The sequence below is a fragment of the Larus michahellis genome, chromosome 1 (assembly GCF_964199755.1).
Source record: "Larus michahellis chromosome 1, bLarMic1.1, whole genome shotgun sequence".
Classification (NCBI taxonomy): Eukaryota; Metazoa; Chordata; class Aves; order Charadriiformes; family Laridae; genus Larus; species Larus michahellis.
Genome location: NC_133896.1, coordinates 158,028,347 through 158,043,325, shown reverse-complemented (window position 1 = coordinate 158,043,325; position 14,979 = coordinate 158,028,347). Strand labels below are relative to the sequence as shown.

The window sequence follows — 14,979 nt, the reverse complement described above, 5'->3', positions numbered from 1 at the left end:
AAGCATTTGGAAAAAAAAAATTATGTTGAATTACATTTCTGCAGGCTAAAAAGATGGATTCAAGATTCTTTAATACATGCTATCCTTTTAGTCCTTTTCGCCTTCTTGGGTTTTTACATCATTCATTTAGTTACTTATCAGCCACTTTCCCAGGACAAACAGATTGTACCGCAACAGAAAAGGTAACAAAACCAGCCCAAACCAAAACCCACAAATAAGAAAAAAACCACAAAAATATTTTTTTCCCTGGGACACAAATAGTTTCTGGTTCAGAATCTATAAAACCAAGAGCAGCACAGAGATGAGAATCAAAACTATCCTTGGACAGTAGCAACCTTCCGGTATTGTTTTCACCAAGGGCTTCTCTAGAGAGAAGCTAGGTTTGTTGCTTCCTTCATTACGCAGCCAAGGACGTCATCCTTTTTGCCACAGTACGGCAGAGAAGAGGGTTTGTCTCTGCTGGCTCCTAACCCCTGGTCAGATACACACCGTTCCCTGGCAGAAGCTACAGAACAGCGTTCTGGACTCTGTGGATTTTTGCTGACAAATACACGACCTCGCATTTGACTGATGCAGAACGATATACCTATTTGGCTTGAAGGGATCCAGCTTGGCGAGCAACTCGCGCTGTTTTAAGTTCCCTTATTGAACACCGCTCATCTGTTTTATCAGCAGCTGATGCTAGATTTACTTCTTTCCCCTACTTATTTCAGACCACTAACAAAACCACAGTGTATCACTGGACCTGGAGCACTCTGGTATCAACACATTTTAATGATGATTCACAGCTATTTTTGGACATCTATTAGATGGTCATTTTTCTTGAGCCATTCCACTTGCACTTTATTGATATACAGAGTCAGTTTTTATTAGGAATGTCATGCAATATTAAGGGAAGCACATTACACAAATCCATTACACCTGCCTCATCATTCAAAATTGATAAGAAATAAAGGGAGAGAAATATAACCCTAGTTTTATCCACTGAATCTCCATCTTGGCTCTTTCACTACTTTGCCAAGCTCTGGCTGACCAGTATCTGTTGACTCTGTGCCCCTCTTCCCTTTTTTGAGTAAACTGCTAAAAAAAAAAAAGAGGAAAAAAAAGCATTCTTCATCTTCTCGGTTATGATCTGAACAACAGAACAACAGTCAAAATCTTTAGAAATAACATTAAATTTAGTTATAAGTGACAGGAGAGGAAATAGGGTAACACACATCATCAGTCACAGTTGAGGCTGGAAGGCACCTCGAGATCATCTAGTCCAACCCCTTGCTCAGAGCAGGTTCAGCTACAGCAGGCTGCCCAGGACAGTGTCCCACGGGATTTTGAACATCTCCAAGGATGGAGACTCCGCAGCCTCTCTGGGCAACATGTTCTTGTGTTAACCATCCTCAGAGTGAAAAAAGGTTGTTCTTAGCTTTAAATTGAATTTCCTGTGTTTCAGGATGTGACCAATGCCTCTTGTCTTGTCATCAAGCACCACTAAGAGCCTGGCTCCATCTTCTTTACTTCCCCCATCAGGTATTTGTACACAGGGGTAAGATGCCCCAAGCCTTCTCTTCTCCAGCCTGAGCAGTCCCAGCTCTCTCAGCCTTTTCTCATATGAAAGATGCTCCAGTACCTTCATTGTATTCGTGGCCCTTCGCTGGCCTCTCTCCGGTATGCCCGTGTCTCTCTTGTACTGGGGAGCCCAGCTCCGGACCCAGTACTCCAGATGTGTCTCATCAGTGCCGAGCAGAGAAGAAGGATCACCTCCTTTGACCTGCTAGCAATGTTCTTCCCAGTGCAGCCCAGTAGCCTGCTGGCTGCCTTTGCAGTCAGTAACTACCTCTAAATAACTGTCGACAAAACGCATTCCCTCTGCGAGTTGTAATGCTGGAACAACTCCAGAGTGGAGCTGTGAGAAGTTTCTTTCTGGCTGCAATTCACCTGAGCATCAGCCTGCCAGGCAGTTTTGGTAATTGCAAACAGATGATTTTTTTTCAATGAAGAATTTTTGAACTTCAGCGTACAAAGGATGCAGGAGACCTGCATCAAATTCTCCGATGCAAAGACCTGATCAGACCCAACTTACAGTCAGCAATCCTGCTCAACAACTGGACAACCGCAGTGGAAAACTCCCAGCCAAGGGTATGGGCATGCTTTAGCACAGCCTATCAAGAGATTGCTCACCCTCACACAAATAGGCTGTTTAGCAGCAGTCCAGCAGTAAGTAAGGAAAGAAGCAAATTCATCTGGATAGCATACAAGAAAAGGGTGCAACTGTCCAAAGAATAACACAGTAGATGACGTTCCCCTGCATTTACTCTTGACTATCTCACTGCAGGCTACTGCAACGGCTGAGACCACCACCTGACTCTGAAGTTTGTATGTACCACTCCCAAGTATTTAAATAAAATTAAGAATCTTAATTGTTCTAAGGTACCAGAACAAAGGTATACAGGGAAGCAAGCATGAAAAGCGACCGCTAAATTTCCTCTTGCACTGGCAACAGTGAGTGGCTCAATAAATAACTGAAGAAAAAAAAGAGGTCTTAATTAATTAAAAAGCTGGTTATACACAATAGGTTAGAAAACTCTTTCAGACTGTTGAATGAAGGTTTATGCATAGATACATCAAGAGCTACGACAATGCATTAATACAAACAAGTTGGTGCCATGAACATACCTGCTTCATCTTGGCTATCAGGATGAATAGTAGTTAATACTCCGTATCTTTTTCCCCAAGACTTAACATCAAAATAAACATTGCCTAATAGAAAAGAAATGTTCAGTTTTATAGCAAAGATGGGATGCGTTCATGATGAAGAGGGAACATTTCCATGAAAGCAAAACAAAACAAAACGCCTTTCAACTCCCATTTGAAATTACAATTTACAAATTCAGAAATACTGAAAAACTAGTAGCACATGTTTCCATGTTACCAGCTTTTCTGCAACCTCACTGCACGTGCTCATTCTGCTCATAGGATAAATTTGTATTCTGGAAATGTCCCCAGGTTCTTCCCTGCCCATGCACAATCAGCAGTCCCCTCTCCGACAATCGTGGCCTACTGCTACTCCAGTTATAATGCACTCGAATGCTCCTACAACCACCAGCTCTGCTTAAAAAAGGATCCATGCATTGTGCTTTGCAGGCACGTCTCCTAAAGCACCTCCTGTTTAGAGCTAAGAGCTTCCCCCAACCCTCTTGTAGAAGCCATGCCTGGACTTCCCCACAGAAGCTTAGATAGCAATTCGTTACAGTCAGCAATTATATTAACTAATGAGCTACATTTAACTCAGAAATTGAGTAACAGTTGTTCTGCCCACTCATGTCATCACAAACGAGTTGCTCACACCCTGTCTGTTAATCAACAGAAGGAAAGCCTGGCGCAGGGTATCTCATCTGATCCCAGAACAGGATTACTAAGAGCGCCGATTTCCTGTGCGTGCGCTGAACAAGGAGTTGCCTTGCTACAAGTCTTACCTTGCGAGGTTGCATAAGCTTGTCCACTATCAATTATTGTTTTTATAAAGGAAATTATCTGAGGAATATTGTCAGTCACTCTCATGTATACTGTAGGAGGAAGGACCTTAAACAAAGAAAGAGTAACATCTCGTTAGCCTGTATGAAACACACTGCTGACAAGTGTTTCAATCTAAGAAACAAACTTTAAAGAACATTCTCTTCAATTTTATCTTTCAATAAAAATGTTGCAAGTATCTTTAAAAGGTCATAATCAGCATTAAGATAATACACACAAAAAAAATTTGAGGGGTGGCAAAAAAAATCCACTAACTTTTCCCAGTTCCTTACTCCCTGCTTTTGAGAAGTATTCTGCACAAGAAGCAAAGTCACTTGAAGTCAATTAAAGAATATTTGATGTTTTTATCGATGAACCAAGGCTCTATTGCATCGGGTAAAAAAATTATGTTCCTAAAGAAATTTAACGTGCTCATTCCAAAGCTAGGGCTTGCCTCTCCCCCCATTTCCTTACTCAAAAGGTGTGCAATATCTTTCTAGAAAAACCAAAAGGTAAATCAGTACTGTTTCCAAGCAACACTTCATCACATAAGCAATCAATTTATTTTTTCATATCAAACTGTTAAAGTCAGATTCCTTAACAAAATAATTGCTTTAAAATGCTCCTAAATTTAGAAGCTCGGGTATCTGTACCTTTAAGGCAGCCATATCTTGCTTAAAGTCTTCTTCATAAATACGAGCAAGAGCTAGTGGCGATATATTCATCTGAAAAAGAAAGAAGCAGATTAGTAAATCATAAATCAAAGTAATAATATGAAATATTGCAATCTTTTATCAGACAGTTAATAGCTAATTGGAAGACTTACAGAGCCCCCAAGGTAAAGAGCCAAAAAGGCTTATTAATCTAACATTCACGGGGAGGAGATGTAAGTTATAAATAACTTAATAGATATGTATTAATATTTTGGCAATTCAGAAGCATAAATGAAATACTACTTTTAAGAGAAAACAACCAAAGATTAAAGTAACGAACTCCTTCCCTCCCTCATTATTTTCCTCTTGAGATGGTCTTCCATTTCCAGTGACAAGATATACTACAGTACATGGGACATGAAATTCATTCAACTTATTGGCAGGGGACACCAATTCCACCTACATGTCAGAAAGACAGATCAGAGACTTGCAGGATGAGACAGGATATTAATTTTCAGTGATTAAGAAAAATAAGCTATTTCGGCTGATCATGGTTACTCATAGATCTCAGGACAATCAGGGAAAATGAACTGAGCATGAGTCCCGCCCTTTGCCAAGTGCAGCACTTCTCAAGCACCTTCTCCATATTTCTCATTCACAGGGCGATGGACAGGAACAGGGACACACGCAAAAGTAACGAGAAAGTGCAACCCGAAAGGAAAGGGACAACTTGCACGCAATAAGATACTTGTTCTCAAATATTCAGAAGAGGACAGGACTTGAAAGGTGCAAGACAGCAAAACCTGCCCTAGCAAGCAAAAGCATGCCATCAAAGTGGTTCAAACGCGAGCTTTTACATCTTCTCTGTGGAGAACCTACTGGGGAGCAGACAACATACTGTCAGTCTCTCCAGCTTGCAGGTAACTGAAGCATTAACAAAACAAATCCAGTTTCATCACTTCCAATTCATTACTGGAGCATCTTTAAGGGGTCCGATTTTCAGAGCACAGGTGGGACAAGTTCCTGGATAAGGCAGGAGTTCTGGTGAAGACAGACTAGATTGAGCAATGAAACAAGGAAGGTGCCCAGCACTGAGAAACGAAGGCATGCTTCTGCCTACAGACCCGAGAGAGCGCTCTTACAGACCCAGCCATGGGACTCATCTCCCCAGACAGCTCACCTGCTTGTTGGATCAATGGGAAGACAAAAGTGCCCACAGGAGGAAGACAGGGAAATTCCTCCTGTCCAGATGGATGTCCAAAACACAAAGAGGTCACCCTCCCCCTCTACTCTGCCCTGATGAGGCCAGATCTGGAGTACTGTGTCCAGTTCTGGGCCCCCCAGTTCAAGAAACCACACAGGTAGAGGCCTTGGGCGTCCAAATGAAACACAGAGAGCAGAGCAGGCTTTTCAAAAAGCTACGAAAAAGCCACAAAAATCTTTCTTCATAGAACCAAAGAATGTAAATAAACACAAGTTCTTTTAAAACACCACGTCGTTTTCCACCCCTCAAACGTAATATCTCCATAATATTCTGTCAATAAGGAAAAATTTTAAAATGCGCATTTATAGATTTAAAATGCAGTATTTTTTTAAAGATGGCCTACTGCCTTAAAAAAATGCAAGCAAATGGACCACGGGAAAAAACACGTATTTCTACAAGAGCACCATGCTAGTATTCTTTTGAAGGTAGAGTCCTATATTTAACAGCAATAGTAACTGTTTACTTAAAGATTAAATAAAAATGACAGCTGTCAAATTCTCTGGCTCCAAGAAACCAGCTTAAAGCTCGCAACTGCAATTTGATCCAACACATTCATTTATGATCCAGAAGACATGACTTACAGATTTTTTAAAAAACTATATAATACTTAAAAAAAGAAAACCAACTTCAAAATCCAGAATGCATTCTTGGTATTTTAGTGTCGAAAAATAAGGGAAAAGGCGGGGGGAAAGGGGGGGGGAAAGGGGGGAAAGAGGGAAAGAGGGAAAAAAGAAGAAAAAGGGAAAAAAGAAGAAAAAAGAAAAAAGAAGAAAAAAGAAAAAAGAAGAAAAAAGAAAAAAGAAGAAAAAAGAAGAAAAAAGAAAAAAGAAGAAAAAAGAAAAAAGAATTGGAATAGTCATTCACCAAGCTCAGCTGGTAAAAAAAGTCTGATTAAAATCCAACTGAGAACCACTTATAACCATAAAATCTTTAATTAGGCCAACAACCCTGAGAATTCAGTGAAAGGTTTGGCTGTGTTGGGTTTTTTTATTCTTTATTGTATTTTTTTAATATTAATCCAGCCACCAGGCCCTGGTCTTACCAAGACTTACCCATACACTCAGTGTCAACCTTCACGTAGGTGACGAACTTGGACAAGACTGATAAAGCTTTTCAAGGCGCTGATGTCGCACCTTGCGGGAACCACTCCCAGTCTCCCCCGTGGCAATGCTATATATACTGTATTTAACCATCGATGGCATGCAGTGCTCCTCCAGAACACGGCCAGAAGCTTATTGGCTGCCATGTTTTGGGTTGCTTTTGGGATAAGATATTCTGCAGCTGTGCTGAGGATACATACACCCTGGCTTTTTGTTCCCTGCTGGCCTCCCAGGCAGGGGACAAGGGCAGGTCTCCCCCTCCCACAGCTCTGCACCCATCTACCTCCACACAGCTCTCAACGCCACGCACTCCGGAATCCCAGCCCCACAACAACCATGCCAGGCGACCAGAAATCTCAACATTGATTATCTACTAATTAAAACAAACAAAACTCTATTAAAAAAAAACCTCAACCCAGATTAATTTTCCTATGTAAGCAGCTGTAGAAAATACCAAATGTTTGGGTCAAAGACTGCAGCAAACACCTACCTCATTGGCTCTTTTTATTATCTTGTCATCTATGTCGGTGATCCCCATCACCATGATTACTTCAATTCCAAAAAACCTGGTCATTATCCTTCGAATTATATCAAACTTAACATAGGAGCTGGAAGAGAAAAAACATGAGCTTATAAACAGGCAGTAGCAAGAATAAACTTAAAACAAAAATAACCAACAGCACTAACAGCTGCAGGGACAATCTAAATACCCCAACACTTGCAATGACAAGGTCCTAAGTGCATAAAGTGCTTTTCCAAAACCAGTTACCACCTGCACAAAAGTCAAGCAAATTTCCCTTGAACTGGCCTACCCTCTTCTGGCATTAGCGACACATTACATCAAATTTTCTGAGTGTTTTCTTTTGTTGCATCTCGTTATTCAAGCACTGAAGTGCGACAGGAAGCTACGCGTGAGCCAGGAGGTTCTCCCAAAGCAAACACTACAAAGAGACACACAGATCAGATATTCTTGAAATACATCCCTCGGGCTTTGTATATTCTAACAGGTTTTCAAAAGCCACAGGGCAGAAGAACAGGGAGAAACAAAACAGGGTTCAAACGAACTTTTGCTTGGGGTGAAGTAACAACTACAGTTACCAGCCAACAATAAACTATTCCATTCACACACCACCACAGATCTTTTCTGATTGCAAAGAAAAGCTGCTCGGGGGGTTATTTTGTTTTATTTACACTTGAGAAAAAATTTTCAAAATTACTGGGGCTCTTCACCACAAAACAGAGTATTGAGTGCTGATAGACTGATGTATCTACAGGCTGCACGGGGCTGTGGCAGCCCCTTCTGCTGCTCACAGACTCTTCGCTCGTAATCCTCAAAACACCCTTTGACTGAGTAAAACCCAATTAGGTGAGATACTAGAAGGTGACCAGATGCTCTGGGTATGCCCCGCAAGGTGATGAGAATCCTCAGCCTGTGCTGGCTTTGGAGAAAATGGAGCCTGAAAGGAGACTTGCAGACCTACGGGTTCCCATTTCACCCGCAGCACTGCACTGAACTCCCGTGGCTGTCAGAGCAAAAAAAAGTGTAAGCAAATACTGGAAATGTGTTTGCATCCTTCCCCTTAGCTGCAGAGACCAGGTGGCATTAAGGTTCAAGTTTACAGACGTGTAATATCTTGATGAAGAAAAATACTTTTTGCTGTTGTTGTTTGCATTATGCCCAAGTTGAAAACAGCTTTGTGAAAGGTGGCACGTGCTGCCAGGGAGATAGTTTTTAATGAACACCAGCTCACGGGAAGTAATGCCCATCTAATGTGGTGACACGATTCCATAAGAATATTAAATTGGTCTTTGGACCCCATTCAGAGGAAGAATGCCAGCACCAAAAGCCTGATATCAGATTTAACTGCCCTGCGGCCCTAGTTCGCAGAGCAGATGCAAATTTTGCACTGTTCCCTCTCCTCTGATCTTCCAATTGATGGAAGAAACACTGCAAGAGCCAGAGCGGATCTCCTGACACCTAAGAAAGCAGGATCCTTACCACTTCAGGACTGAAAAGAAAATAAATAACAGACTGTCAATATCAGGGTAGGGGCAGAGCAGGCACAAGGGACTGAATGAAATCTCCTCTCGTGCTTGGGTTTACTCTTACATTCAAGCATTCAGCCAGGAACCTGGATGTCACACCAGCATGACTGAGGCCAGCCTCAGAGCTGAGGGAAAAGGTGGCGCTATCTGCACATATGATTTCTTTCTTTATACAGAATAAGTTTTGGATATTGTATCAAGGCATACAGAGCACCTGTTTTGAAGTCTGGAAGCAAAAGATAGTAGAGAAAGTTGGGTTATTTAGAGAAATAAGAAATCCTTGTGGAGGGGAAGGAGGAGGGGAGAAAAATAATAACGCCATTATTTTCAAATTCTTCTCAAGGATCTCAAGCTCATTTCCATTATTCCTTTCTGCATTATTACCTGTCCCAAGTCAAATGTAAAAAGAACAGGAAAAAAGGAATTCTAATGATAACATGTTGCAAGAGTGCGACAAAACAATAGTATTTTACAAGAGCGGCATGGTAGCAACAGCCATCACCCCATTTGACCTCATGCTCTTTCCCAGTGCTCTCCAGGCCTGTAGACCCCCAACAGCAGCATGCTCTTCAATTGTGCCTACCAAAGCTCTACAGTTAGACATATTGGGGAAAAAATACACAATTAAAAAAAAATATATATACATAGATATATATATATATACACACAATCAAGATTGTTCCACCATCCTGAACAAATCAGATAAGTAACAGGATGTCAACACTGACACGGGCAAGACCACAGATGCAGGGATGGAACAGCCAACTCCTCACATGTTGGAGGGTTTAACTGGTCAGAAGAGAGAGAAGAAGGTGGTCTTCAGCCCAGGCATCTCCCTGCACAACAGCCCTACAGGAACAACACATGAAGGCAATGAAGAGGCAGCAGAAAGAGTGTAACACAGCCACTTATCTGCATAATACACCACTCCAAAAGTGATATTCACCCTAACAGTTCTTTCCTAAACCGGCAAGTGAAGAGGTCAAAGCCTCTTCAGTGTGCCACACAGGCACAGACACATGGCAAACCTCCACATCAGGAAAGCTTGAAATTGTTAGTTTAGACATAGGATGAGAAGAGATGGGTAAGAGAACAGGCAGGGCGAGCAAGGCGTTCCTAATCCCTCCTTTAATCAAAAGAGCCTGAAGGCAGGAGAACAAAGAGAACCACTAGCAAAAACAGACATCCAAAAGCCACAGAGAGCGGCAAGACCAAAAGGTGAAATTATCCACCTCTATAAACATTGTGCTCTAGATGCACTTGTACTCCTTAGGAGGGAAATAATTCTGCAATTCCCTCCCCTTTACACCACGTCAGGGAAGGCAGGCCCTACTGTACTAGAGAACCTCCTCTGAGTGATAAAAGAAATGTATTAGCATCTTTTTATGCAGTTGCTCTCAAGCAATGACTTTAAATTGTAATTATTTCAAGGTAAACTGTAACATAGCCTGTATTACAATAACTGTAGATTTAAATACACAAATTGCTATGACTTTTTTTTTTAAATATTAAACTTCCCCTGAAGGCACTAAGAAAGACATAGTGCTTAGAGATACGGTTTAGTCAGAGTTAGGTTGATGGTTGGACTAGATGATCTGAAAGGTCCCTTCCAACCTAGGCAATTCTATGATTCTATGAAGTACAAACAAAATAATTCAAGATACCATTTTCTTGATTTTTAGATCACCAGTAAAAAGCTAAGTTAGTTTTCTGCTAAGACTGGGCAAAAGCAAGGAGGAGAAAGACACCATCACATACACACAACAGTGCAGCAGCGTTTAAGGAGAGTATTTTTACGTGACTGGTATTTTAAAACCTCCGTTTTACAGAGAGAAGGAGCAGGTATGCAGTACTGCCATCACTCAACACTGAGCAAAATTCAACACAAGCTTCTGAACGAAGTTGGGATGGGACCAGAAGCTGTGAGATGCCCTACATTAAAAGGGAATTACTCAAATATACAGCGTCTGATCTTCACACAGATGGCAATTATCCGAGAAACTCCGTCTCTTCCAAAGAGCCCAATGTATCTTGCTCTTTCAAGAATTCGGGGACAGGAGCTGAAGAGCAGCTGAGCTGCTGCAGCTCCCACCAGCTCCGCAGAAACCTGTACGCATGCCACACATCCTCCCATTGGCTGCGCTTACGAACAACTGGCAGCAACCTTCTCCGGTGTATTTAAAGTATTTAAGAAGCTGGTTTATTACTGCAATTATCCTAATGAGCTATGGAGAAAATGCTGTGCTGTTTTGGGGTTTTATTTTTTTTTAAACACAATAAGCCACTGAACTGTTACTATACAAAAAGGCCTTTAAGTTACCTGGGCCCTCCAACATTTAAGAACTGACATTTTAACTGTTAACCTTAAAAGCACCTTTTTAATAGTCAACGCTGGATGGCTTTTCCTGGGTCCCAACAGAGTGCCCCAACTCCATTCAAGGCAGAACTACCGTTTCACAGGGATAGCACATGGCTCAGCTCCCGATCCCCAACTCCTCCCAATGGGAGGTCACGTTCTGCCAAGACAATTTGGAATAACTCACCCTGACTAGCAGAAAAAAAGCACGCCGTCCTGACACTTTCCACCCCGGAATTGTCTCTTTCTGGATGAGCTGGACCAACAGCTCATTGATGGTTGGACTCGAAGCTCTGAAAGGTCCCTTCCAACCTAGGCAATTCTACGATTCTATGATCCCTTTGTGCTTCCCCTGGCGGGGTCTGTCACCAGACATGGGGTCTGTCACCCAGATGCAGGGGCTGTCACCAGACATGGCATCTCACCCAGACATCGGATCTGTACCTGTATGCAGGCTTTGTCACCAAATATGGGGTCTGTCACCAGACATGGGGTCTGCCACCCGGACGTGGGGTCTGCCACCAGACATGGGGTCTGACCCAGACATAGGCTCTGTCACGAGACATGGGGGTCTGTCACGCCATGCCCACGCAGGACGGGCCACCCCCCACCACGACCACCACCTTCCCTCCGCGCTTGGGGACAGCCGCGACTCACCAGGCGTGCCCGAGGTGCGCCCGGTCGTACACCGTCGGCCCGCAGCTGTACCTGCGGAGAGGGGAAGTCAAACCGTACGCGTCACCCCACGGCCCCCGCCCCGCCCCCGGCCCCGCCGCCCGTCGCTACCAGGTGGCCACTCCTTCCGTGGCCAGTACGAGCGGCTCCTTGCTCCGGCTCCGGCTGTTGTAAGCCACGATCCCGCTGTCCCGCCCGGCCGGCGGCACCCATTCCCGCCGCCGCGCCGCGCCCCGACACCCCCGCGTCCCCGTCGCCCTCCCCCCGCCGGGGACAGGGCCCCATCGCCGGGCCGCCGCCGCCGCTCCGCGCAGCATGGCCACGGCCATGGCCACAGCCCCCGGCCGCGGGCGGGGAACCGGCGGCTCCGCCTCTCGGCGGGGAGGGGACGAGGGGGGCGCGCACAATCCTCCGCGCCTGTTCGCCGCCTGTGCCGGGAAACAGCCGGCGACGGGGGTAGGTACAGGCGGAGCGGCAGGAAGAGGAGGGGCCGGCGGGCAGGGCCGCCTCTCGCCGGGACGGTCGTTCCCCGGAGAGGCCCCGCGGTGAGTCCGGCGGGATGGGGAGCCCCGGGGGTGCGGGACGGGGGCCTCCGCTTGAATTTGGGCCGAAATAGCGCGCCTCCAGCCTTGTGCCTCGGGGTGACCGCAGTGGCGCCGGGTTCCTTCTTAAGGAGGTTTTTAGTGGGGGTGCCTGTAGGAAATAGATGATAATTTAACAAAATGATCGCTGCCGGGTCCAGTCGGGTGGGTCGAGCGGGGCCGGCTCTGTTCCGCGGTGCCTGGCAGGTCCAGGAAGAACAGGCAGCCTGCCGACCTCCGTCAGGGCAGCGCGACGTCAGGATCCTGCACTGCGTTCCATAAATCAGAGCTTCAGAAAAACCCACTCCTGCGCCCCTGTTTGTATGGACCTGGGTAAAGTCCTTCCGAGTCTCAGATGCTTCCAAAAATGACATGAGCTGACGCTCAGTGCGGTACCCAGCATGTTAGCCGGCTGCGTGTCAAGGTCCGCTTCCTTTCCAGCGTCAGGACAAGCAAAGGACGTGTGTTTCCTGGTGATGCTTCTCTCATCCTCGCTGTGGGTTATTTATTTTCTTTTTCTTTCAGAGCATACTGAGGAAATGTAGCTGCAGCGCCTTGACCTAGTTTGGAAACTATGAGCTACTTAACTACAGTGAATAACAGTGTAATGGAATGGGCACTGGGCTGCCAAAAGTTTTTTAACTAGCATCTTGTTTCCAGAAGTAACTCTGAGCCGGTACCAAGGAAACAAATGAGGATTCCACAAGTTCATATCCAATATTTTCCCTGCTTCTCTCCCAGCTTCCGACCAGATGACTTCCACAGCTGAATGCTTTGGGGTTGTTCCCACCCCCAGTTTTTTTACTCTGCCTTGGTAGATTCCTCTACCATTAATTTCCCCGGCCTCTGTGAACCCACCTCACCTCCATCCTTTGGCACAAGGAGGGTTGTAGGCCCACTGCCGTGTTTTAGGAAGCATCCTCTTGGCACATCTTGAAGTTGAGTAGCTCTGGTTGCGACCACCCTTGCTCTTGCAGGAGAAGAGGGAGTGATCTGTCGGTTCCTGCTGCCTGCCCCACTCCTGGCTCTCCTCCTCCGTACCAGCCCCTAAGCAGCCTGTCCAGAGCAGAGCCTTTTCAGGTGTCCCCAACCATTGCGTTACTCACCCACTGAAGCGTCCCCTTGGCCTGTGGGAGGAAGGTAATACGGAGGGATCACAGCCTTTCTCACGTGGGCGCTGCAGGGAATAGGTCTGCCTGCGGTGAGCCGCCTCACAGAAGTCCTTGTGTTGTTTCCTCTTCTCTCTGCCAGGGACAGGTTTGATAGGTTTGGGCTTTTTTTCCTCATATGTAATATGATCATTTAAAATCATTGCTTTTACATAATGATAGATCACGGTCTACATCTTGCTTCATTTTAGGGAGTATCAGATATGAAACCCTACCAGCGACAAATGTTTCCTTTTTTTTTTTTTCTTAATATGCACTTTCCACAATATTTTTCATTTAACAATCTTAACTTTTTGATCAAATAAGCAACTTATTTTACAGGCTTGCTAATTTGAGACTAGCTAGGATGAAACCAAAGACACCATCCGACAACCTTTGTAAATGTTTGCTTTATATGTTTCTCGGGAAGCTTCTCAAGCCAATTATTTCAGTTTCCATACATAGTGAGCCGGTTTTGATGTCCTTGCCGTTGAACACACATCCTGTTAAGAGTTGTCATTAATGCTGTTGTCTTCTTTGTTCTGTACGGTGCCAAGCACTTTTGACAGAGTCCAACTCAATAGTAAGTAACAATGGATGTTTGTTAGCCTTAATTCCAGGTTTAGCTATCGTGGATGAAACTGTCAACAGATCAGAGGAATGGAGGAGCTCTTCCTTTCCCTGGTGGTTTCAGAAGGCTGTGCTGATAGTCTGTGTTGTCCAGACTGGCTTTTAGCATCTCGTCCAGAAACCTCTATGTCCTGCTATAAAACATTATTTTCTGAGGGCAGGAAATTATTAAATGGCTGAAATAAACAGTTAACATTGTTCAAGCTTGAGATTTGTTTTAATGCACTAGAATAAATTCAATGGAATGGTGGAAAGTATTCTGTAAGTACTGAAGTACCAAACAAATACAGTTTCAAATGAAAAGCAATACTAATCCTGATGGATTAGAACCATAAATTATGTATTTTAAAAATACCAACGTTCTTAGAAACAATCAGTCTATGGCTGTAAGCACACCTCTACTTATGCCGCTTATAACTACTTCCTTTCCCGATACCCTTATTCCTGGCCTGGGGGCATGTGGAATGAAATTATAGTTGTCTACCAAAGAGGTAGTGTAGCAGCAAAGGATTTTCTGCCTCCATCAGGAGATTCATCTCTGCTTCCACGTGGAGTAGAAGAACTCAGAAATGTTGAAAATGTTGAGTGGCATTCCCACAAATACACACAAAGTGAAGAGTATGTTTTAGAGAAATCATCTTGAGACCCCTGTTCTAAAAGAGCGATTCTGGGGAAATGAAGTAAAACTGCAAAAGAAATTTCATTGGTGAACATAAAAGAACAAAGTAAACTTTCCTGCTTTTATCAAAAGCCTAGCAGACTGGACCCTGAGTTTTTAGCACCGTCTACTATTGTTCAGACAACCTACCTCTAACAAACACTGCCTGGTTTTCATCAGAAGTATTTGGGTCCTGTGCCACGGTTTACAGAAACAAGCCCGAGGGCTGGTACGAATTTGGCCAGGGGTTGGATTGGTGTCTTTGTCAGTGGTTTCCAGTGGTTGAGGTGCATCTCTCTCGAACTCACTGTGAGAATGTGGAGCCTGTGGAATAAGCTCCCCTTGGTCTGTGCTGACTCCA

At 44.4% G+C, this 14,979-nt stretch overlaps 1 protein-coding gene and 1 long non-coding RNA gene across 3 annotated transcripts in view; one reads left to right on the top strand and one right to left on the bottom strand.

Annotated features, from left to right (window-relative positions):
• The window catches only part of CARS2 (cysteinyl-tRNA synthetase 2, mitochondrial), a 37,657-nt gene extending 25,424 nt beyond the window's left edge, over positions 1–12,233 (bottom strand). The window contains exons 1-6 of one of the 2 annotated variants that reach the window (XM_074561522.1): positions 11,713–12,233; positions 11,584–11,634; positions 7,015–7,132; positions 4,161–4,232; positions 3,471–3,576; positions 2,671–2,754 (exon numbers count right to left, since the gene is read on the bottom strand). In XM_074561522.1, the coding sequence (XP_074417623.1) occupies positions 2,671–2,754; positions 3,471–3,576; positions 4,161–4,232; positions 7,015–7,132; positions 11,584–11,634; positions 11,713–11,930 (649 nt within the window). In that variant the 5' untranslated portion in view covers positions 11,931–12,233. The remainder of the gene's footprint in view (positions 1–2,670; positions 2,755–3,470; positions 3,577–4,160; positions 4,233–7,014; positions 7,133–11,583; positions 11,635–11,712) is intronic. The other variant, XM_074561516.1, reaches the window with a different exon arrangement.
• Positions 11,984–14,163, top strand: LOC141732497 (uncharacterized). The gene is made up of 2 exons (XR_012584125.1): positions 11,984–12,146; positions 12,708–14,163. It is a non-coding gene; the product is annotated as an uncharacterized LOC141732497 (long non-coding RNA).
• The last annotated feature ends 816 nt before the right edge of the window (positions 14,164–14,979 follow it).